General features: G+C 40.4%; 1 protein-coding gene across 4 annotated transcripts in view; it reads right to left on the bottom strand.

Moving 5' to 3' along the window:
• The window catches only part of STIM1 (stromal interaction molecule 1), a 601,163-nt gene that overhangs the window by 156,280 nt on the left and 418,285 nt on the right, over window positions 1–26,598 (bottom strand). For all 4 annotated transcript variants that reach the window (XM_053708828.1, XM_053708825.1, XM_053708827.1 and 1 more), the window contains exon 9: window positions 10,230–10,397. In XM_053708828.1, coding sequence (XP_053564803.1) covers window positions 10,230–10,397 — 168 coding nt within the window. The remainder of the gene's footprint in view (window positions 1–10,229; window positions 10,398–26,598) is intronic.

Genomic DNA, 26,598 nt, shown 5'->3' with positions numbered 1-26,598 from the left:
GTAAATTTTCATTTCTACAGAATCTATAAGAGTCCCCAAGAAGGGAACTCTTGTGAGTGGCAATAGAGAACTCTTTTCTACGTTCACCTTCCACCCATGCGACCTTAGAAATGCCAGAACCAACTCTGTATGAGACTTGGCAGTCTGGAAAATTGACGCTTGTATCAGAATGTCGTCTAGGTACGGAGCTACCGAAATTCCTCGCGGTCTTAGTACCGCCAGAAGAGAGCCCAGAACCTTTGTAAAGATTCTTGGAGCCGTGGCTAACCCGAAGGGAAGAGCTACAAACTGGTAATGCCTGTTTAGGAAGGCAAACCTTAGGTACCGATAATGATCCTTGTGAATCGGTATGTGAAGGTAGGCATCCTTTAAATCCACTGTGGTCATGTATTGACCCCTTTGGATCATAGGTAAGATTGTCCGAATAGTTTCCATTTTGAACGATGGAACTCTTAGGAATTTGTTTAGGATCTTTAAGTCCAAAATTGGTCTGAAGGTTCCCTCTTTTTTGGGAACCACAAACAGATTTGAGTAAAACCCTTGTCTGTGTTCCGACCGCGGAACTGGATGGATCACTCCCATTAGTAAAAGGTCTTGTACACAGCGTAGAAACGCTTCTCTCTTTATCTGGTTTGTTGACAACCTTGAAAGATGAAATCTCCCTTTTGGGGGAGAAGCTTTGAAGTCCAGAAGACATTTTATTTACAAGAAGCCAACAGAATTTTATCAGACACCAACACCTACCAAATTCTAAACCACTCCCCCAAAAAAGAATTCAGTCAAGAATTACAAGAACTACTAACAATAGCTCTAGACAGAGAGGTCATTAGCGAACAGGAATATGATTTTCTGTTCAAAACCAATTCAAAAACTCCAATTTTTTATTTTTTACCAAAATTACATAAGAATCCCCAACAACCCCCAGGTCGCCCAATCATTAGTGGCATAGATTCATTAACATCCAATTTATCAGCATTCATTGATTATTTTTTACAGCCTTATGCACAACAATCCAAATCATATCTAAAAGACACCACCAGTGTACTTAATATCATCAATCAATTAAAATGGGAACCTGATTATTTGTGGGCTACCATGGATGTTACATCGTTATATTCTATAATTGACCATCAAAAAGGCCTAACAGCCATTAAATGGAAACTAACACAAGATCCCAATTTATCTGAAAAAATGTTAGACTTTATTCTGGCAGCCATAAATTTTATGTTAACTCATAATTTCTTCTGGTTTAATGACTTACAATACCTACAAATCTGTGGCACCGCCATGGGCACCAGGTTCGCCCCCAGCTTTGAACATCTTCACGTGTGGTCCAATGACGTGGCTGGGGCGAGCCTGGTGACATGGCGGAGATACATCGACGATGTCCTCTGTATTTGGAGGGGAAACATAGAAAATTGTCAGCAATTTGTCAATAATTTAAATAAAAACGACATGAACATCATACTGACTCCAGAACTACATAACACTAAAGCAACTTTTTTAGATCTGTCTATCACCACCATTGATGGATGTATACATACAAAAACACACTTTAAGGAATGTGATGCAAATACATACATTCAACATGATAGTCAGCACCATCCATCATGGTTAAAAGCTATCCCTAGAGGACAATTCCAACGTATTAGGAGAAATTGTGATAAAATAGAAGATTACGAGGAACAATCATTACTACTTAAAAAGAGATTTTTGGAAAAAGGTTATTCTTCAAGTAACCTTGAAGCAGACAGACAACTAGTCAAAAATCAGGATCGAAATTTAATTTTGGCAAAACATAAAATTACTACAAATAAACAATCCTCTTTTCCCAGATTCATTACAACATTCAACTCAGGGCACTATCAAATTACTAATATCATCAAAAAACATTGGCATATATTACACAATGATGAATTCTTAAGTAAAACCATACCTACTAAACCTCAAATCACTTATAGAAGAGGTAGCAATTTTAAACAAAAATTAGCCCCATCTTTAATTAAAGGCATGGCCCCTAAACCACCTCTAAGTATATCTAACTTACAAGGTTTCTATACATGTGGAAAATGTAAAGGTTGCAATTATACAAAAAGAACCCATAAATCTTTTACTTCCTTCATAACAGGTAAAACCTATATAATCAAACACTTAATTACATGCAAAACTCAAAATGTTATATATTTATTGCAGTGTAACTGCCAGATTCAATATTTAGGACAAACTACCAGATTTCTTAAGACCCGTATTTTAGAACACCTTAACAAAATAGAGAAGAAACATGAGGATCATGGTGTCCCTTTACATTGCAATATTTGTCCCCAATTTGATTTTAAGAATTTTTCATGGATAGGAATAGAGAAGGTATCCACCCATTGGAGAGGAGGACATCTAGAACATGAGTTAAATAAGAGAGAATTATGGTGGATTCACACACTTAGAACTTACAACCATTGGGGGTTAAACAAAGACATTCGAATAGAAGCTTTTATTTAAATCAGCAATATTAGGGATCTAAAAACCTTTAAGTATATAGAGTAACTTTCACTTAATTAGTCACTGTGTTTATACACATAAACATTATTTAATTTAATCTAAATTTTATTCAATTTTATTATTTAGTTTTTCACTTTAAGTACAATATCCAATATTATGGATATAATATCTATAAATGTAATAAACATAGCTTTCACATTTGAAACTCACAATTTATTTATTCCTTCAAGATAAGATATAATAATATGAAAATAACAATTTTTCTCATACACTAAATTCATCCTGTACTTAAATAAAATAGCACGGAACAACAATTAAAATTTAACATCTTCTAAAGTCTTTATATTGCACACACAACTTCACAAAGTTTAAAGCTCTTTAATATGGTCACTGTTTTATGCTATTGAGATAAGTTGCTACAAAACTGTCAGATACAATGTCATTATTTCTCTTCACATGTGATCAGAATGGATACTGCCGCTTTCCTTTATTTTTTCTATCTATAGAATGTTAAGCCAAATTTTCGCATCGGCATATTTGATTAAAGTCACGAGAAAGGACGTTTTTTCTGATTGGCCAAAAATAACATGTGACCAAACGAGCGCACGTAACATCACAGATCGACGGAGAACTTTTCATCAATATGGGATTGGCCAAAAGAATCACGTGACTTTATGGCGGACCTAAAAGGGATCCAAAACAAAAGGAATACTCGAATGGGAACTTAACTTGGCTCTGTTTTCTCATTGGACGAAAAATCGAAAGAATTCAATGATTGGTTATTTTCCGTGTACATGTTTATGCCGAACCAAATATAAAATATTATGTTTTTAAATTTTAATAGAGCGACATAAAAGGATTTAACAATGCTAAGAATAAGGTTGGGCCTAAACATCCAGTTAAAAATTGTATTTTATTTATGTTTTCATGTGAGTCCAATTTCCTGTTACATACAGGAAATTGGAACATCGATACCTTTGTATAAAAACCCGGCTACAATGTCACAGCATTATACAAACTTTCACTTGTTTTTATTGCTTTTTATTGCTCTTGAAAAAGACGCTTGAGCGTTGAAACGCGTAGAGATAAAATAAACCTTTTTTATCTCTTACATTTGAATCATTTTTTCCTGTAACGAGCCGGACTTTCTACTTTGTATAAGTAAGTTACTACTTGTTTTTCAACCTAAGTTATTACTTTACTGCTGATGGGGTTTTAATCCTTTTCCAGCCCTGTTGAAAACCACCTTGTTGTTCCTTTGGAGAGAGACATACCTTAGAAGCAGGACTCACATTACTGAAGGAGTGAGTATATTGCACATTATTATAACGGATTTAACTTGCACATCAAGTCCATTTCTATCTATCATTAGAAATTAACTATACCTCAAGACCAGCGCCATCCATTTCGTTTTGTCCATTGTTTGCACAGTCCTTGGGGAGAGACTGAGGAAGGGCAGCGGTCATCTTTTTATTCTAACAAGGAGAGTATTGTTTTTTTAGCACATTGTGTTGAGCACACCTGTTTTTGTTAACATCTAACTTGTTTGCCACACACATTTTTTGTATAGTCCAGAAGATATCCCTGAGATATGATCTCTAACGCCCAGGGATCCTGGACATCTCTTGCCCAAGCCTGGGCAAAGAGAGAAAGTCTGCCCCCCACTAGATCCGTTTCCGGATCGGGGGCCCTCACTTCATGCTGTCTTAGGGGCAGCAGCAGGTTTTCTGGCCTGCTTGCCCTTGTTCCAGGACTGGTTAGGTTTCCAGCCCTGTCTGTAGCGAGCAACAGTTCCTTCCTGTTTTGGAGCGGAGGAAGTTGATGCTGCTCCTGCCTTGAAGTTACGAAAGGCACGAAAATTAGACTGTCTAGCCCTTGGTTTGGCTCTGTCTTGAGGCAGGGCATGGCCCTTACCTCCAGTAATGTCAGCGATAATTTCTTTCAAACCGGGCCCGAATAATGTCTGCCCTTTGAAAGGTATGTTAAGCAATTTAGATTTAGAAGTCACATCGACTGACCAGGATTTAAGCCACAGCGCTCTGCGCGCTTGAATGGCGAATCCGGAATTCTTAGCCGTAAGTTTAGTTAAGTGTACTACGGCATCGGAAATAAATGAATTAGCTAGCTTAAGGACTCTAAGCTTGTCTGTAATCTCATCCAATGTAGCTGAGCTAATGGTCTCTTCCAGAGACTCAAACCAGAATGCCGCCGCAGCCGTGACAGGTGCAATGCATGCAAGGGGTTGTAATATAAAACCTTGTTGAACAAACATTTTCTTAAGGTAACCCTCTAACTTTTTATCCATTGGATCTGAAAAAGCACAGCTATCCTCCACCGGGATAGTGGTGCGCTTAGCCAGAGTAGAAACTGCTCCCTCCACCTTAGGGACCGTCTGCCATAAGACCCGTGTGGTGGCGTCTATTGGAAACATTTTTCTAAATATAGGAGGGGGAGAAAAGGGCACACCAGGTCTATCCCACTCCTTGTTAATAATTTCTGTAAGCCTTTTAGGAATAGTAAAAACGTCAATACACGTCGGTACCGGTAAATATTTATCCAGCCTACACATTTTCTCTGGAATTGCAACCGTGTTACAATCATTCAGAGCCGCTAATACCTCCCCTAGCAATACACGGAGGTTCTCAAGCTTAAATTTAAAATTTGAAATGTCTGAGTCCAGTTTACTTGGATCAGATCCGTCACCCACAGAATGAAACTCTCCGTCCTCATGTTCTGCAAATTGTGACGCAGTATCAGACATGGCTCTAATATTATCAGCGCACTCTGTTCTCACCCCAGAGTGGTCGCGTTTACCCCTAAATTCTGGCAATTTAGATAATACTTCAGTCATAACATTAGCCATGTCTTGCAAAGTGATTTGTATGGGCCGCCCTGATGTACTTGGCGCCACAATATCATGCACCTCCTGAGCGGGAGACGAAGGTACTGACACGTGAGGAGAGTTAGTCGGCATAACTTCCCCCTCGTTGTCTGGTGAAATTTTCTTTACATGTACAGATTGGCTTTTATTTAAAGTAGCATCAATGCAATTAGTACACAAATTTCTATTGGGCTCCACATTGGCCTTTAAACATATTGCACAAAGAGTTTCCTCTGTGTCAGACATGTTTAAACAAACTAGCAATGAAACTAGCAAGCTTGGAAAATACTTTTGAAATAAATTTACAAGCAATATAAAAAACGTTACTGTGCCTTTAAGAAGCACAAATAAACTGTCACAGTTGAAATAACAATGAACCAAATTAGTTATAGCAACCAAATTTTCACAGTAAATGCATTAAGTTAGCAAAGGATTGCACCCACCAGCAAATGGATGATTAACCCCTTAATACCCAAAAACGGATAACAGAATATAAACGTTTTATCACAGTCAAAAGCACAGTCTCACAGGTCTGCTGTGAGTGATTACCTCCCTCAAAACTAGTTTTGGAGACCCCTGGGCTCTGTAGAGACGTCCTGGATCATGGAGGAAGGAATAGGAAGACTGTGACTGAATTCTTACTGCGCAATAAAGCGCCAAAATAGGCCCCTCCCACTCATATTATAACAGTGGGGAAGCTCAGTAAACTGATTTTATTCATAAATAAACGACAGCCATGTGGAAAAATAATGCCCAAAAAGTTTTATCACCAAGTACCTCAGAGAAAAACGATTAACATGCCAGTAAACGTTTTAAAAATAAAATTATGAAATGATATTAATAAGCCTGCTGCTAGTCGCTTTCACTGCAGTGGGGGCTCAAATATAAGTTAAATGTATACAGTATTTTCTTAGTGAAGTTCCATTCCCCAGAAATACCTCGGTGTAAACATACATACATATCAGCCTGATACCAGTCGCTACTACTGCATTTAAGGTTGCACTTACATTATATGGGTATTAGCAGTATTTTCTCAGTCAATTCCATTCCTTAGAAAATAATATACTGCAACATACCTCCTTGCAGGTGAACCCTGCCCGCTGTCCCCTGTTCTGAAGTTACCTCACTCCTCAGAATGGCCGAGAACAGCAAATGGATCTTAGTTACGACCGCTAAGATCATACACAAACTCAGGTAGATTCTTCTTCTAATGCTGCCTGAGAAAAAACAACACACTCCGGTGCTGTTTAAAATAACAAACTTTTGATTGAAGATATAAAAACTAATTTTAATAACCACGGTCCTCTCACACGTCCTATCTATTAGTTAGGTGCAAGAGAATGACTGGGTATGACGTAGAGGGGAGGAGCTATATAGCAGCTCTGCTTGGGTGATCCTCTTGCACTTCCTGTTAGGGAGGAGATATAATCCCATAAGTAATGGATGACCCGTGGACTGACTACACTTAACAGGAGAAAACCTTAAACTGCCCCCAACCAGCTGAGCTGGAATGAGGGCCGCACTTTCATGCGGACTTAGGGGCTGACTTTAGTTTTTTAAAAGGCTTGGATTTATTCCAATTTGAGGAAGGCTTCCAATTGGAAACAGATTCCTTGGGGGAAGGATTAGATTTTTGTTCCTTATTTTGATGAAAAGAAAACGGTTAGAAGCCTTAGATTTACCCTTAGATTTTTTATCCTGAGGCAGAAAAAAACCCTTTCCTCCAGTAACAGTTGAAATAATAGAATCCAACTGAGAACCAAATACATTACCTTGGAAAGAAAGAGATAATAATCTAGACTTAGATGTCATATCAGCATTCCAAGATTTAAGCCATAAAACTCTTCTAGCTAAAATAGCTAAAGACATGGATCTAACATCAATTTTGATAATATCAAAAATGGCATCACAAATAAAATGATTAGCATGTTGCAGTAAGCGAACAATGCTAGATATGTCAGAATCCAATTCTTGTTGCGCTAAATTCTCCAACCAAAAAGTTGATGCAGCCGCAACATCAGCCAAACAAATTGCAGGCCTGAGAAGATGACCTGAATATAAATAGGCTTTCCTTAGATAGGATTCAAGTTTCCTATCTAAAGGATCTTTAAAAGAAGTACTATCTTCCATAGGAATAGTGGTACGTTTATCAAGAGTAGAAATAGCCCCATCAACTTTGGGGATCTTTTCCCAAAACTCTATAGAAATTGCTGGTAAAGGATACAATTTTTTAAACCTTGAAGAAGGAATAAAAGGAGTACCTGGCTTATTCCATTCCTTAGAAATCATATCAGAAATAGCATCAGGAATAGGAAAAAACCTCTGGAGTAACCACAGGAGGTTTAAAAACAGCATTTAAACGTTTACTACTCTTAATGTCAAGAGGACTAGCTTCCTCAATATCCAAAGTAATTAACACTTCTTTTAACAAAGAACGAATATACTCTATTTTAAACAAATAAGTAGATTTGTCAGTGTCAATATCTGAGGAGGGATCTTCTGAATCAGATAGATCCTCATCAGAGGAGGATAAATCATTATGTTGTCGGTCATTTGAAATTTTATCAACTTTATGAGAAGATTTAAAAGACCTTTTACGTTTATTAGAAGGCGGAAATGCAGACAAAGCCTTCTGAATAGAATCAGTAACAAATTCTTTAAAATTCATAGGTATATCATGTACATTAGAAGTTGAAGGAACTGCAACTAGCAATGTACTATTACTGATGGATACATTCTCTGCATGTAAAAGTTTATCATGACAACTATTACAAATGACATTCGGAGATATAATTTCCACAATCTTACAACAAATGCACTTGGCTTTGGTAGAACCGATGTCAGGCAGCAAAGTTCCAACAGATACTTCTGAGGCAGGATCAGAGTGAGACATCTTGCAATATGGGAAAAATAGCAAACAGCATAGCCCTCTGACAGAGAAAGGCAAGAGGCAAACAGCAATGGGGTATAAAATTAATGAAACAATATCCGGAAATGACACACTTGCGTCACTGACGCAACCGTGTGTAAGGCTTTCGCGTCAACTACGACGCCGGAAATGACTAACTTGCGTCAACAGACGTACTTTTCGCGCCAAAAAAATTCTCGCGCCAAGAATGACGCAATAAAGTCTAGCATTTGACGCACCCGCGGGCCTAATGCTGCCCGCAATTTGTAAGAAAAAAGTAGTCAATTTGAAAAAAAGACTAAACCCCAGGTAAGAAAAAAATATTTCTTAATATGTTTATTTCCCAAATATGAAACTGACAGTTTGCACAAGGAAATACATGAAATTGACTCATGGCAAATATAAGTACAATACATATGTTTAGAACTTTATATTAATGCATAAAGTGCCAAAACCATAGCTGAGGTGTCTTAAGTAATAAAAACATACTTACCCAAAGACACCCATCCACATATAGCAGATAGCCAAACCAGTACTGAAACAGTTATCAGTAGAGGTAATGGTATATGAGAGTATATCGTCGATCTGAAAAGGGAGGTAGGAGATGAATCTCTACGACCGATAACAGAGAACCTATTAAATACACCCCTGTTAGGAAAATCATTGCATTCAATAGGTGATACTCTCTTCCCGTCCCTCGGATATTCACTGTACTCTGAGAGGAATTGGGCTTCAAAAAAGCAGAGAAGCGGATGTCAACGTAGCTGGATTTTATATCCCATACATCACAAGCTCATGGACTCTTGCCAATTACATGAAAGAAAATTAAATACTCCGGACACCTTTACACCTCAGCTTAACTTTGCTGAGGTGCTTACCTGCCTAACACCGGGGTGTATACACTATTAGACGATCCAGACTCAACCTCTTTATTCTGTCAATTGAAGTCTGAAATACGGCCAAAAACTGTGACAAAGCTTTCCATGCCACGGAACACGGGACGTATGAGGGAGAAGTGCGCAACAAAATTTGCTGCTTCCGTTAACCCTGCCCATCGTGGGCGTTACAAGAAAAAACTTCCCTTTGACCAAAAGTATAGTATTGCCGTTGTATCATTACTAAAGTAAAAAACACCTCCTCTGAGCCTCGCCCCCAGTGCTTGCTATAACTGCCAGTAATAAAATATTCTCCAAGTCATAGGAGAACTTTTAATTTTGTCCCAAATTTGCTTCATTTATTTTAAAGTGCCATCTTTTATTCTGAATAAGGTTCCCAGAAAATAAAAAGTCAGCACTTACCTTTATAAATCTGCCCGGCAGCAAGGCAACTCACTATGTTTGAGAGGCATGATTCCTCACATAGACCTGTGGGAAAATGCACTGACTGAATAATCTTACTCAGGCTTTAGAAATAGGGCAGCATTAGTATATGGGAGGCGCAGTGACAATTATACCCCACAAGTTCCCATTGCTTTAAAGCCACCACTGCTCTACTGAAGAGACTGATATGGACGACGGCTACACCCTAGGACAAAGCAGCACAATCTTGCACTACTTAAAAAAATAATAAAAACTTGCTTGAAGAATCTTCATTCTAACACCTAACTTTACCACTTCCTTGCTCTAACTTAGGCAAAGAGAAGGACTGGGGTTGGAGGGAGGGGAGGTGATATTTAACAGCTTTGCTGTGGTGCTCTTTGCTGCCTCCTGCTGGGCAGGAGTGATATTCCCAATACTAATTAGATGATCTGTGGACTCATCGTGGCATTAGAAAGAAAAGTGTACAAGACGTTATAACCAAAAGTGGGAAGAAATTTAATAAATAAAAACTATTTAAATAAAGTATCTATGTTGAGCATATAAATGTATATAAAAACCTAAAAGAAACATGATCAGAGCATTACTCCTCAGAGCATTACCCCTCAGAAGGAACAGTCATGCATACCCCTTCCTTGGCAATCAAGAGCTGCTTCTCTGCGTTTTGCTTCTTTATATTGTAGTACTGAACCTCAACCTCATGAGTCAGCTGTAGCCACTTCTGAAGAGCATCTGGAGGGGACCATTCACTGTGAGTCTCCAGCTCCTTCTCTGCGTTTCTCAGAGCCATGCGCACCTGAGTGGATACAAAGCATACAGATGTTAGCTGGATAAACAGAGATGATCAACTTATATAAAAGAACAGAAAAAATATTTATGTTTACCTGATAAATTTCTTTCATGTTGGTGAGAGTCCACAATCCATTACTCCTGGGAATAACTCTTCTCTACCACTAGGAGGCAACAAATACTCCCAAAACCCCTATAAAACCCCATCCTACCTCACAGGTACCTCAGTCTACGTATAGTTAAAGCAAAAAGGAAAAAGAGCCATAAAAAACATAATTTATGTAAGAACTTACCTGATAAATTAATTTTGTTCATATTGGCAAAAGTCCATGAGCTAGTGACGTATGGCATATACAATCCTACCAGGAGGGGCAAAGTTTCCCAAACCTCAAAATGCCTGTAAATACACCCCTCACCACACCCACAATTCAGTTTAACGAATAGCCAAGTAGTGGGGTGATAAAGAAAGGAGTAAAAATCATCAACAAAGGAATTTGGAAATAACTGTGCTTTATACAAAAAAAACATAACAACCATAAAAAAGGGTGGGCCTCATGGACGCTTGCCAATATGAAAGAAATTAATTTATCAGGTAAGTTCTTAAATAAATTAGGTTTTCTTTCATGTAATTGGCAAGAATCCATGAGCTAGTGACGTATGGGATAGCAATACCCAAGATGTGGAACTCCACGCAAGAGTCACTAGAGAGGGAGGGATAAAAATAAAACAGCCATTTTCCGCTGAAAAAATAATCCACAACCAAAAATATAAGTTATTCTCATAAAGAAAAGAAAAACTTAAAACATCAGCAGAAGAATCAAACTGAAACAGCTGCCTGAAGAACTTTTCTACCAAAAACTGCTTCTGAAGAAGCAAATACATCAAAATGGCAGAATTTAGTAAATGTATGCAAAGAAGATCAAGTTGCTGCTTTGCAAATCTGATCAACTGAAGCTTCATTCTTAAAAGCCCATGAAGTGGAGACTGATCTAGTAGAATGAGCTGTAATTTTCTGAGGCGGGGCATGACCTGACTCCAAATAAGCTTCAAGAATCAAAAGCTTTAACCACGAAGCCAAGGAAACAGCAGAAGCCATCTGACCTTTCCTAGAACCAGAAAATAGAACAAATTGACTAGAAGTCTTTCTGAAATCTTTAGTAGCTTCAATATAATATTTCAAAGCTCTCACCACATCCAAAGAATGTAAGGATCTTTACAAAGAATTCTTAGGATTAGGACACAAGGAAGGGACAACAATTTATCTATTAATGTTGTTAGAATTCACAACCTTAGGTAAGAATTTAAAAGAAGTCCGCTAAACCGCCTTAACCTGATGAAAAACCAGAGAAAGAGACTCACAAGAAAGAGCAGATAATTCAAAAACTCTTCTAGCAGACGAGATGGCCAAAAGGAACAACACTTTCCAAGAAAGTAATTTAATGTCCAAAGAATGCATAGGCTCAAAAGGGGGAGCCTGTAAAGCCTTCAAAACCAAATTAAGACTCCAAGGAGGAGAAATTGATTTAATGACAGGCTTGATATGAACCAAAGCCTGTACAAAACAGTGAATATCAGGAAGTTTAGCAATCTTTCTGTGAAATAAAACAGAAAGAGCAGAGATTTGTCCCTTCAAGGAACTTGCAGACAAACCCTTATCTAAACCATCCTGAAGGAACTGTAAAATTCTAGGAATTCTAAAAGAATGCCAATATAATATATGAGAAGAACACCATGAAATGTAAGTCTTCCAAACTCGATAATAAATCTTTCTAGAAACAGATTTACGAGCTTGTAACATAGTATTAATCACTGAGTCAGAGAAACCTCTATGACTAAGCCCTAGGCGTTCAATTACCATAACTTCAAATTTAATGATTTGAGATCCTGATGGAAAAATGGACCTTGAGACAGCAGGTCTGGCCTTAATGGAAGTGGCCAAGGTTGGCAAATGGACATCCGAACAAGATTTGCATACCAAAACCTGTGAGGCCATGCTGGAACCACCAGCAACACAAACAAATGTTCCATGATGATTTTGGAGATCACTCTTGGAAGAAGAACTAGAGGTGGGAAAATATAAGCAGGTTGATAACACCAAGGAAGTGTTAACGCATTCACTGCTTCCGCCTGAGGATCCCGGGACCTGGACAGGTACCTGGGAAGTTTCTTGTTCAGATGAGAGGCCATCAGATCTATTTCTGGAAGACCCCACATCTGAACAATTTGAGAAAACACATCTGAATGGAGGGACCACTCCCCCGGATTTAAAGTCTGACGGCTGAGATAATCCGCCTCCCAATTGTCTATACCTGGGATATGAACCGCAAAAATTAGACAGGAGCTGGATTCCGCCCAAGCAAGTATCCGAGACATTTCTTTCATAGCTTGGGGACTGCGAGTCCCACCCTGATGATTGACATATGCCACAGTTGTGATATTGTCTGTCTAAAAACAAATGAACGGTTCTCTCTTCAACAGAGGCCAAATCTGAAGTGCTCTGAAAATTGCCAAAAAGAGTTCCAAATATTGATTGGCAATCTCGCCTCTTGAGATTTCCAAACCCCTTGTGCTGTCAGAGATCCCCAAACAGCTCCCCAACCTGAAAGACTTGCATCTGTTGTGATTACAGTCCAGGTTGGTCGAACAAAAGAAGCCCCTTGAACTAAACGATGATGGTCTAACCACCAAGTCAGAGAGAGTCGAACATTGGGATTTAAGGATATTAATTGTGATATCTTTGTATAATCCCCGCACCATTGGTTCAGCATACAAAGCTTGATAGGTCTCATGTGAAAACGAGCAAAGGGGATCGCGTCCAAGGCTGCAGTCATGAGGCCTAAAACCTCCATGCACATAGCTACTGAAGGGAATGACTGAGACTGAAGGTTCCGACAGGCTGCAACCAATTTTAAACGTCTCTTGTCTGTTAAAGACAGAGTCATGGACACTGAATCTATCTGGAAGCCTAAAAAGCTGACTTTTACCTGAGGAATCAAGAAACTCTTTGGTAAATTGATCCTCCAACCATGTTTTTCAAGAAACAACACTAGTTGATTTGTGTGAGATTCTGCAGAACGTAAAGACTGAGCTAGTACCAAGATATCGTCCAAATAAGGAAACAGCGCAATACACCGCTCTCTGGTTACAGAGAGTAGGGCACCGAGAACCTTTGAAAAGATTCTTGGAGCTGTCGCTAGGCCAAATGGAAGAGCGACAAATTGGTAATGCTTGTCTAAAAAGAGAATCTCAGAAACTGATAATGATCTGGATGAATCGGAATATGAAGGTATGCATTCCTGCAAGTCTATTGTATTGTGGACATACAATGTCCTTGCTGAACAAAAGGCAGAAAAGTCCTTATAGTCACCATTTTGAAAGTTGGTAATAACGATTCAAAATTTTCAGATCCAGAACTGGTCTGAATAATCCAGAACTGGCATGATTACCCCTGATAACTCCAGGTCTGAAACACACTTCAGAAAAGCCTGAGCTTTAACTGGATTTGCAGGTATGCATGAGAGAAAAAATCTTCTCACAGGAGGTCTTACTCTGAATCCTATTCGGTACCCCTGAGAGACAATACTCTGAATCCATTGATTTTGGACAGAATTTATCCAAACATCCTTGAAAAATCTTAATCTGCCCCCTACCAGCTGAGCTGGAATGAGGGCCGCACCTTCATGCAGACTTAGGGGCTGGCTTTGGTTTCTTAAATGGCTTGGATTTATTCCAATTTGAGGAAGGTTTCCAATTGGAAACAGATTCCTTGGGGAAGGATTAGGTTTTTGTTCCTTATTTTGTCGAAAGGAACGAAAACAGTTAGAAGCTTTAGATTTACCCTTCGGTCTTCTATCCTGAGGCAAAAAAAACTCCCTTCCCCCCAGTGACAGTTGAAATAATCGAATCCAACTGAGAACCAAATAACTTATTACCTTGGAACGAAAGAGATAGCAATCTGGACTTAGAAGTCATATTAGCATTCCAAGATTTAAGCCACAAAGCTCTTCTAGCTAAAATAGCTAAAGACATAGATCTAACATCAATTTTGACGATATCAAAAATGGCATCACAAATAAAATGATTAGCATGCTGCAGTAAGCGAACAATGCTAGACAAATCAGAATCCAATTCTTGTTGCGCTAAATTCTCCAAACAAAAAGTTGATGCAGCTGCAACATTAGCCAAAGAAATTGTAGGCCGGAGAAGATGACCTGAATATAAATAGGCTTCCCTTAGATAAGATTCAAGTTTCCTATCTAAAGGATCTTTAAAAGAAGTACTATCTTCCATAGGAATAGTGGTACGTTTAGCAAGTCAAGAGTTGAGATAGCCCATCAACTTTGGGGATCTTTTCCCAAAACTCTATTGTAATTGCTGGCAATGGATACAATTTTTTAAACCTTGAAGAAGGAATAAAAGAAGTACCAGGCCTATTCAATTCATTAGAAATCATATCAGAAATAGCATCAGGAACTGGAAAAACCTCTCGAGTAACCACAGGAGGTTTAAAAACAGAATTTAAACGTTTACTAGTTTTAATATCAAGAGGACTAGTCTCCTCAATATCCAATGTAATCAAAACTTCTTTTAACAAAGAACGAATGTACTCCATTTTAAATAAATAAGTAGATTTGTCAGTGTCAATATCTGAGGATCTTCTGAATCAGATAGATCCTCATCAGAGGAGGATAATTCAGTATGTTCGTATCGGTCATTTGAAATTTCATCAACCTTATGAGAAGTTTTAAAAGACCTTTTACGTTCATTAGAAGGCGGGATGGCAGACAAAGCCTTCTGAATAGAATCAGCAATAAATTCTCTTAAAGTCACAGGTATATCTTGAAAATTAGATGTTGAAGGAACAGCAACAGACAATGTATTATTACTGATGGACACATTATCTGCATGTAAAAGTCTATCATGACAACTATTACAAACCACAGCCTGAGATATAATCTCTACAAGTTTACAACAAATGCACTTAGCTTTGGTAGAACTGATATCAGGCAGCAGAGTTCCAACAGATACTTCTGAGACAGGATCAGATTGAGACATCTTGCAAAATGTAAGAGAAAAAACAACATATAAAGCAAAATTATAAAATTTTCTTATATGACAGTTTCAGAAATGGGAAAAAAATGCAAACAGCATAGCCCTCTGACATAGAAAAAGGCAAGAGGCATATAGGAATGGGAATTTAAATAATGAAATTATTTGGCGGCAAGTATGACGCACAACGTAACTGAAAAATATTTGGCTCCAACAACATCCGGAAATGACACACTTGCGTCACTAACGACGCAACCTTGTGCAAGGACTCGGTGTCAACAAAGACGCTGGAAATGATGAATTTGCATCATTGAACGTACCTTCGCGCCCAAAAAAATGCCGTGCCAAAAATGCCGCAATAAAGTTTGGCATTTCGCGCACCCGCAGGCCTAATTTTGCCTGCAAATTTTGAAAGAAAAACAGAATTTATGCTTACCTGATAAATTACTTTCTCTTGCGGTGTATCCAGTCCACGGCTTCATCTTATACTTGTGGGATATTCTCATTCCCAACAGGAAGTGGCAAAGAGAGCACACAGCAGAGCTGTCCATATAGCTCCCCCTCTAGCTCCGCCCCCCAGTCATTCGACTGAAGGTCAGGAGAAAAAGGAGAAACCATAGGGTGCAGTGGCGACTGTAGTTTAAACAAAAATTATTTACCTGACTTAATTGCCAGGGCGGGCCGTGGACTGGATACACCGCAAGAGAAAGTAATTTATCAAGTAAGCATAAATTCTGTTTTCTCTTGCAAGGTGTATCCAGTCCACGGCTTCATCCTTTACTTGTGGGATACCAATACCAAAGCTTTAGGACACGGATGAAGGGAGGGAACAAGACAGGTATCTTAAACGGAAGGCACCACTGCTTGCAAAACCTTTAGCCTCCGAAGAAGCAAAAGTATCGAATTTGTAAAATTTGGCAAAAGTATGAAGTGAAGACCAAGTCGCTGCCTTACAAATCTGTTCAACAGAAGCCTCATTCTTAAAAGCCCAAGTGGAAGCCACAGCTCTGGTAGAATGAGCAGTAATTCGTTCAAGAGGCTGCTGGCCAGCAGTCTCGTAAGCCAACCTGATGATGCTTTTCAGCCAGAAGGAAAGAGAGGTAGCAGTCGCTTTCTGACCTCTCCTCTTACCAGAATAAACGACAAACAAGGATGATGTTTGTCTGAAGTCTTTAGTTGCTTGTAAATAGAATTTTAAAGCACGAACCACATCAAGATTGTGTAGCAGGCGTTCCTTCTTAGACGATGGCTTAGGACACAGAGAAGGAACTATTATTTCCAGGTTAATGTTCTTGTTAGAAACAACCTTAGGAAGAAAACCAGGTTTGGTACGCAAGACAACCTTATCTGCGTGAAACACCAGGTAAGGTGAATCACACTGTAAAGCAGACAATTCTGAAACTCTTCGAGCAGAAGATATAGCTACCAAAAACAAAACTTTCCAAGATAATAACTTAATATCTATGGAATGTAAAGGTTCAAACAGAACCCCTTGAAGAACTGAAAGAACTAGATTAAGACTCCATGGCGGAGCCACAGGTTTATAAACAGGCTTGATTCTGACTAGAGCCTGAGCAAACGCTTGAACGTCTGGTACCTCTGCCAGACGCTTGTGTAAGAGAATAGACAGAGCAGAGATCTGTCCCTTTAAGGAACTAGCTGACAATCTATTCTGGGAATCCTAATCTTACTCCATGAGTAACCCTTGGATTCACACCAACAAAGATATTTTCGCCATATCTTATGGTAGATTTTCCTGGTGACAGATTTTCTAGCCTGAATCAGAGTATCTATAACCGACTCAGAGAAACCACGCTTTGATAGAATTAAGCGTTCAATCTCCAAGCAGTCAGACGCAGAGAAACTAGATTTGGATGCTTGAATGGACCCTGAATTAGAAGGTCCTGCCGTAATGGCAGTGTCCATGGTGGAACAGATGACATGTCCACTAGGTCTGCATACCAAGTCCTGCGTGGCCACGCAGGCGCTATCAGAATCACCGAAGCCTTCTCCTGCTTGATTCTGGCGACCAGACGAGGGAGAAGGGGAAACGGTGGAAAGACATAAGCCAGATTGAAGGACCAAGGCGCTGCTAGAGCATCTATCAATACCGCCTTGGGGTCCCTGGACCTGGATCCGTATAGAGGAAGTTTGGAGTTCTGACGGGACGCCATCAGATCCAACTCTGGAGTGCCCCATAGCGGAGTCAGCTGAGCAAAAACCTCCGGGTGGAGTTCCCACTCCCCCGGGTGAAAAGTCTGACGACTTCGAAAATCCGCTTCCCGGTTGTCCACTCCTGGGATGTGAATTGCTGAGAGATGGCAGGAGTGATCCTCCGCCCACCTGATTATTTTGGATACTTCCTTCATCGCTAAGGAACTCTTTGTTCCCCCCTGATGATTGATGTAAGCTACAGTCGTGATGTTGTCCGACTGAAATCTGATGAATTTGGCCGCAGCTAGTTGAGGCCATGCCTGAAGCGCATTGAACATCGCTCTCAGTTCCAAAATGTTTATCGGGAGAAGAGATTCTTCCCGAGACCATAGGCCCTGAGCTTTCAGGGAGTCCCAGACTGAGCCCTAGCCTAACAGGCTGGCATCGGTCGTTACAATGATCCATTCTGGTCTGCGGAAACATGTTCCCTGAGACAGATGATTCTGAGACAACCACCAGAGAAGAGAGTCTCTGGTCCTCTGGTCCAATTATATCTGAGGAGACAAATCTGCGTAATCCCCATTCCACTGTTTGAGCATGCACAGTTGCAGTGGTCTGAGATGTATTCGAGCAAAAGGGACTATATGTCCATTGCCGCTTCCATTAATCCGATTGACTCCATGCACTGAGCTATAGATGGCTGAGGAATGGAATGAAGTACTCGGCAAGTAGTTAAAAGCTTTAACTTTCTGACCTCCGTCAGAAATATTTTCATTTCTACCGAATCTATTAGTGTTCCCAGGAAGGGAACCCTTGTGACCGGGGACAGAGAACTCTTTTCGATGTTCACCTTCCACCCGTGAGACCTTAGAAAGGCCAGTACAATCTCCGTGTGAGCCTTGGCTCTGGGAAAAGACGACGCCTGAATTAGGATGTCGTCTAGATAAGGCGCTACTGCTATGCCCTGCGGTCTTAGCACCGCCAGAAGGGAACCTAGCACCTTTGTGAAAATTCTGGGAGTAGTGGCCAACCCGAAGGGAAGAGCCACAAACTGGTAATGCTTGTCCAGAAAAGCGAACCTGAGAAACTGGTGATGATCTTTGTGGATAGGAATATGTAGGTACGCATCCTTTAAATCCACGGTAGTCATATATTGACCTTCCTGGATCATTGGTAAGATTGTTCGGATGGTTTCCATCTTGAAAGATGGAACTCTGAGGAATTTGTTTAGAATTTTTAGATCCAGGATTGGTCTGAAAGTTCCTTCTTTTTTGGGAACCACAAACAGGTTTGAGTAAAAGCCCGTTCCTTGTTCTGCAATTGGAACTGAACATATCACTCCCATCGCGAGTAGATCTTCTACACAGCGTAAGAATGCCTCTTTCTTTATCTGGTCTGAAGACAGACGAGAAATGTGGAACCTTCCCCTTGGAGGGGAGTCCTTGAATTCTAGAAGATATCCCTGGGTAACAATCTCTACTGCCCAGGGATCATGAACATCTCTTGCCCAAGCCTGAGTGAAGAGATAGAGTCTGCCCCCTACCCGATCCGGTTCCGGATCGGGGGCTACCCCTTCATGCTGTCTTGGTAGCAGCTGCAGGCTTTTTGGCCTGTTTACCCTTGTTCCAGCCCTGGTAAGGCTTCCAGGTTGCCTTGGGCTGTGAAGCGTTACCCTCTTGCTTTGCAGCTGTAGAGGCTGAAGCCGGACGATATTTAAAAATTTAGATTTTGACAACACATCGGCCGACCATGACATGAGCCAAAGCACTCTGCGTGCCATTATGGCGAAACCTGAATTTTTTGCCGCTAACTTAGCTAATTGCAAGGCGGCATCAGTGATAAAAGAATTAGCCAGCTTTAGAGCCCTAATTCTATCCATAATTTCGTCATATGAGGTCTCAGTCTGGAGCGATTCCTCCAGCGCCTCAAACCAGAAAGCCGCTGCAGTAGTTACAGGAATAATACAGGCAATGGGTTGGAGAAGGAAACCTTGTTGAACAAATATTTTCTTAAGTAAACCTTCTAATTTTTTATCCATAGGATCTTTAAAAGCACAACTGTCTTCAATTGGTATGGTTGTGCGCTTAGAACCGCTCCCTCAACCTTAGGGACCGTCTGCCACGAGTCCCGTCTGGGGTCATTTATTGGGAAAATTTTCTTAAAAATAGGGGGGGGGGGGACAAAAGGGACACCTGGTCTATCCCACTCCCTAGTAACAATATCCGCAACCCTTTTAGGGATCGGAAAAGCATCAGTGTATACAGGGACCTCTAGATACTTGTCCATTTTACACAATTTCTCTGGGACCACCATAGGATCACAATCATCCAGAGTGGCTAATACCTCCCTAAGCAATACGCGGAGGTGTTCCAGTTTAAATTTAAACGCTAATTAATCGGATTCTGCCCGCTGAGAAACCTTTCCCGAGTCAGAAATTTCTCCTTCAGACATCACATCCCTCACTGCCACTTCAGAGTGTTGTGAGGGTACATCAGATAAACCTCCCAAAGCTTCCGACTGCTCATAATCTGTTCTTAAAACAGAGCTATCATGCTTTGTAGGAAAAACTGGCAGTTTGGATAGAAATGTCGCAAGGGAATTATCCATGACTGTTGCTAATTGTTGTAATGTAATAGGGGCCAATGCACTAGAGGTACTAGGCATCGCTTGCACGGGCATAACTGGTGGCGACACATGGGGAGAGGAAGGTGGGCTATCCTCGTTACCTTCCGTCAAAGAATCATCTAGGGCTACATTTTTAAGTGACACAATATGATCTTTAAAGTGTATAGACACATTAGTGCACTTGGAACACAATTGTAGAGGGGATTCCACCATGGCTTCTAAACACATAGAGCAAGGTCTCTCTTTAGTGTCAGACATGTTTAACAGACTAGTATAATTCACAAGCAGACTTAGAAACACTTAATTCAAATAAAATTTACAATTTGAAAAAAACGGTACTGTGCCTTTAAGAAATAAAAAGCGCACACAATTTTGCCAAATCATGAAAAATTTTTACCACATGAGCTTAATGCTTTAAAATGATTGCACAGCGAATTTCAACTCGATTAACCCCTTAATGCCCAAACTGGAGCAACCTAAAGCTGACAACCGGTTAGTAAACTACAGCACCTTGCCACAGCTATCTGCTGTGGCCCTACCTGCCCCTGGGGATTAGTTTGGTGGAAAATAAGCCTCTATGAAGTTCTCAAGTAGTCTTTGGACCCTCCACGTGAAGCTGCATGAAGCGGTCTGCAATATCAACTGCGCAACTGAGGCGCAAAATTTAGGCCCCCTCCCTCTCCACTCCGGAGTTGTGGGGCCTTCAAAACCCTAGATAGGTGTCTAAACATATGCCATGTGGAAGAAAACCCCATATAGCACACCAAAGTGTATAAAAAAACGTCTATAATGAGTATTTTTTCTCTATTAAATAATCGATTGCCCTGTAACAGTGTCCACCAGCCTATTGAGCCCAGTTAAGTAAGCCTTCCTTCTATACTGAGTCTCAGAACATGGCTTACCTTCCCCACATGGGGATTCTTGTCAGTCTTCTAGCATTAGAGTCTTGTCTAGAAAAAGATGACTGAACATACCTTATAGCAGTTAAGCCTGCAAACTGTTGCCCCCAACTGAAGTTTTCTGGTACTCCTCAGTCCTGTGTGGGAACAGAAATGGATTTTAGTTACAACATGCTAAAATCATTTTCCTCTCAGCAGAATTCTTCATCACATTTCTGCTACAGAGTAAATAGTACAAACCGGTACCATTTAAAAATAACAAACTCTTGATTGAAGATATAAAACTACAAATCTAACACCACATTCACTTTACCCTCCCGCAGAGTGGCCCTGCTGTCAGAGCCGGCAAAGAGAATGACTGGGGGGCGGAGCTAGAGGGGGAGCTATATGGACAGCTCTGCTGTGTGCTCTCTTTGCCACTTCCTGTAGGGAATGAGAATATCCCACAAGTAAAGGATGAAGCCGTGGACTGGATACACCTTGCAAGAGAAAAAGCAATCAATTTGAAAAAAAGACAACCCCAGGTAAGAAAAATATTTCCTAAATATGTTTTTCCCAAATATGAAACTGACAGTCTGCAAAAGGAAATACATGAACCTGACTCATGGCAAATATAAGTACAATACATATATTTAGAACTTTATATTAATGCATAAAGTGCCAAACCATAGCTGAGAGTGTCTTAAGTAATAAAAAACATACTTACCAGAAGACACCCAATCCACATATAGCAGATAGCCAAACCAGTACTGAAACAGTTATCAGTAGAGGTAATGGTATATGAGAGTGTATATGAGAGTATATCGTCAATCTGAAAAGTGAGCTAGGAGATGAATCTCTACGACCGATAACAGAGAACCAATGAAATAGATTTCCTGTGAGGAAAACCATTGCATTCAATAGGTGATACTCCCTTCACATCCGTCTGACATTCACTGTACTCTGAGAGGAACCGGGCTTCAAAATGCTAAGAAGAATCAACGTAGAAAGCACAAACTTACTTCACCACCTCCATAGGAGGCAAAGTTTGTAAAACTGAATTGTGGGTGTGGTGAGGGGTGTATTTATAGGCATTTTGAGGTTTGGGAAACTTTGCCCCTCCTGGTAGGATTGTATATCCCATATGTCACTAGCTCATGGACTCTTGCCAATTGAAAGAAAGGAGCAATTTAAATAAAAAGTGCTCAAAAAAAACAAACCCTAAAAACATAATATGGGGTCTTGTAGACTCTCTACAAATAGTAAGTGCAGCGCCCAATGGCTAACCCCTATGCTCCTTTACAAGTGATCTTAGGTTAAAAGACTAAAAAAAGGGGGTATTGGTAGTGCAGGAGCGCTAAAAAAGCTCTAAGGGTTATATGGAATAATGAAATGAACCAGTTTTAAAATCACAAATATATGTGGAGTTTTATTGTATAAAAGATATATATATGTGTACACACCCTTTCATTTAGGGACGTCTCCCTTTACAGTACTGTATAATTATCAAAACATATTCAGAATAAAAACATAATAATAAAAACTGTATCAATATTTTATATCAATGGGTTATGTATAACAGATCTCTAAAAATATTTTCTCAGAATAAGAACGATTGATTGTATTAAAACAATATATATATGACTCTGCTATTGCTGATTGTTCCACCTTAAACCAGATTTTTGAAACTTGTGTCGGAAAAAACTTTCCGTGCTCAGATTTGGAGAGTTTCAGTGTATCTTTTAAATTGGCGATTGAGATACAATTAAAAGTACATAGTTTCCTCTAGATAAAGCCTGCTGGTGAAACGCGCTGACATTTTTTCTACAACAGCACCTATCCTAAAATCTGGAGAAGTGACCTAAAAGCACCCTGCATGATCTCGGATGAAAAACGAGTACAGGGGACTAACTGGTAACGAACGGCCGTTTGTTTGCTTGCTTCCTTCAACAGCCATAGTTTCTGGCATACACGCTGACAGCGTGCATCACAGCACTGGGATTTCCAAATAGAGATGCTACCCAACAGAGAGATTCCAACCGCTGACATTCAGGAGTTTACCTTCAGCTATCTACCATCAGAGCAGACCCTCCTCTTCATATTAAAGACAACTACTAATATTAAAGACAACTACTAATTGTGGTGTAGCTGAATCACAAGCACACTTCCAGTTTGGCAGGGAAGCCTCGTAGGCTGCTTGTACTAGGAAGTCAAAATATAAGAAATGTTCAGAGTTGGTTGTTACTTTAATACTTACTGGAACAAGTAGCAAACCCAGAAGCCAAAGGACAGTTAGTGATGAGACTTTACTGATACATGTAGAACTGCTGGACCCTCCAAACTGCACTATCTGATTGGCACCAATTTGGAAAACACTTTGGCTATCGTGTGGTTCCTATTGCTTCTAAGATTGCGACACTCCCTACCAATGCTCCTGACACAGTGAATGAGTTAGCCAGACTACTCCTGAATATCTGGCCTGCGCTTATAGCACTTGACAGTGCATCACCAAATGGGAGTTGAATATTTCTACTTTACACTACTATATGCCCTTACATATTACGCTATGGTAGTTTGTTTTTAATTAATTTCAAGGAGGAAACAACCACATAATGTTCGCTGCCTTTGAGAGAGAGAGCGTTAGCCAGCAAACTATGGGTGCCTTCTTTTTATATATTTTTTATAGGTTACTGTACGAGTGAGCGGCCATCTCACTGTATGAAGAGCTGCCTGCAAACCATTGCTGTATACGCTGTACCTGAGTATTTGATCTTGTGATCACAAAATAACTAAGGAAAGAACTAAGAGACATTAGCTTTTATTTCCGCTATATTCCTCATTAGGGAATTTATTAATATTGGGACTCTATTTGCCCTACTATATCTATTCAGTGTTTGAATTGTGTTTTTTAGCGTTGCAACACTATTTGTTATACAGTACTGTATTCACTTATTTTGGCGCACCTATTCACTCTTCCTTGTTTTTGGTTGAGCTAGTAGTTCTGAATCCTATTTGATAACCCTGAGAAACTATATTCAGAGCCCAGGGATCTGGAACAGACTGAAACCAAGCCTCCAGAAAAGGCATAACCTGCCCTCTAGCAGAACCTCTGGATCAAGGGCCACACCTTCATGCATATATTTGGTAGTAGGGATAGATTTCTTAGTCTGTTTTTACTTGTTCTATTTAGCACTAGGCCTCCAGATTGGTCCAGAGCTATCATGCTTCTCAGCAAAGACAAGCTTTTGTTACTGATTCTGACGAAAGGAACAAAAACGATTGGAAAAAGTTTAGATTTCCCTTTAGACTTCTTGTCTTGATGAAGAAAACAGAATTTATGTTTACCTGATAAATTACTTTCTCCAACGGTGTGTCCGGTCCACGGCGTCATCCTTACTTGTGGGATATTCTCTTCCCCAACAGGAAATGGCAAAGAGCCCAGCAAAGCTGGTCACATGATCCCTCCTAGGCTCCGCCTACCCCAGTCATTCGACCGACGTTAAGGAGGAATATTTGCATAGGAGAAACCATATGATACCGTGGTGACTGTAGTTAAAGAAAATAAATTATCAGACCTGATTAAAAAACCAGGGCGGGCCGTGGACCGGACACACCGTTGGAGAAAGTAATTTATCAGGTAAACATAAATTCTGTTTTCTCCAACATAGGTGTGTCCGGTCCACGGCGTCATCCTTACTTGTGGGAACCAATACCAAAGCTTTAGGACACGGATGATGGGAGGGAGCAAATCAGGTCACCTAGATGGAAGGCACCACGGCTTGCAAAACCTTTCTCCCAAAAATAGCCTCAGAAGAAGCAAAAGTATCAAACTTGTAAAATTTGGTAAAAGTGTGCAGTGAAGACCAAGTCGCTGCCCTACATATCTGATCAACAGAAGCCTCGTTCTTGAAGGCCCATGTGGAAGCCACAGCCCTAGTGGAATGAGCTGTGATTCTTTCGGGAGGCTGCCGTCCGGCAGTCTCGTAAGCCAATCTGATGATGCTTTTAATCCAAAAAGAGAGAGAGGTAGAAGTTGCTTTTTGACCTCTCCTTTTACCGGAATAAACAACAAACAAGGAAGATGTTTGTCTAAAATCCTTTGTAGCATCTAAATAGAATTTTAGAGCGCGAACAACATCCAAATTGTGCAACAAACGTTCCTTCTTCGAAACTGGTTTCGGACACAGAGAAGGTACGATAATCTCCTGGTTAATGTTTTTGTTAGAAACAACTTTTGGAAGAAAACCAGGTTTAGTACGTAAAACCACCTTATCTGCATGGAACACCAGATAAGGAGGAGAACACTGCAGAGCAGATAATTCTGAAACTCTTCTAGCAGAAGAAATTGCAACCAAAAACAAAACTTTCCAAGATAATAACTTAATATCAACGGAATGTAAGGGTTCAAACGGAACCCCCTGAAGAACTGAAAGAACTAAGTTGAGACTCCAAGGAGGAGTCAAAGGTTTGTAAACAGGCTTGATTCTAACCAGAGCCTGAACAAAGGCTTGAACATCTGGCACAGCTGCCAGCTTTTTGTGAAGTAACACAGACAAGGCAGAAATCTGTCCCTTCAGGGAACTTGCAGATAATCCTTTTTCCAATCCTTCTTGAAGGAAGGATAGAATCTTAGGAATCTTAACCTTGTCCCAAGGGAATCCTTTAGATTCACACCAACAGATATATTTTTTCCAAATTTTGTGGTAAATCTTTCTAGTTACAGGCTTTCTGGCCTGAACAAGAGTATCGATAACAGAATCTGAGAACCCTCGCTTCGATAAGATCAAGCGTTCAATCTCCAAGCAGTCAGCTGGAGTGAGACCAGATTCGGATGTTCGAACGGACCTTGAACAAGAAGGTCTCGTCTCAAAGGTAGCTTCCATGGTGGAGCCGATGACATATTCACCAGATCTGCATACCAAGTCCTGCGTGGCCACGCAGGAGCTATCAAGATCACCGACGCCCTTTCCTGATTGATCCTGGCTACCAGCCTGGGGATGAGAGGAAACGGCGGGAATACATAAGCTAGTTTGAAGGTCCAAGGTGCTACTAGTGCATCCACTAGAGCCGCCTTGGGATCCCTGGATCTGGACCCGTAGCAAGGAACTTTGAAGTTCTGACGAGAGGCCATCAGATCCATGTCTGGAATGCCCCACAGTTGAGTGACTTGGGCAAAGATTTCCGGATGGAGTTCCCACTCCCCCGGATGCAATGTCTGACGACTCAGAAAATCCGCTTCCCAATTTTCCACTCCTGGGATGTGGATAGCAGACAGGTGGCAGGAGTGAGACTCCGCCCATAGAATGATTTTGGTCACTTCTTCCATCGCCAGGGAACTCCTTGTTCCCCCCTGATGGTTGATGTACGCAACAGTTGTCATGTTGTCTGATTGAAACCGTATGAACTTGGCCCTCGCTAGCTGAGGCCAAGCCTTGAGAGCATTGAATATCGCTCTCAGTTCCAGAATATTTATCGGTAGAAGAGATTCTTCCCGAGACCAAA

Source organism: Bombina bombina, chromosome 3 (assembly GCF_027579735.1).
Source record: "Bombina bombina isolate aBomBom1 chromosome 3, aBomBom1.pri, whole genome shotgun sequence".
In the NCBI taxonomy this organism is placed as follows: domain Eukaryota; kingdom Metazoa; phylum Chordata; class Amphibia; order Anura; family Bombinatoridae; genus Bombina; species Bombina bombina.
The sequence above is the reverse complement of the archived record's forward strand: the minus strand, read 5'-3'. Positions and strand labels throughout refer to the sequence as shown.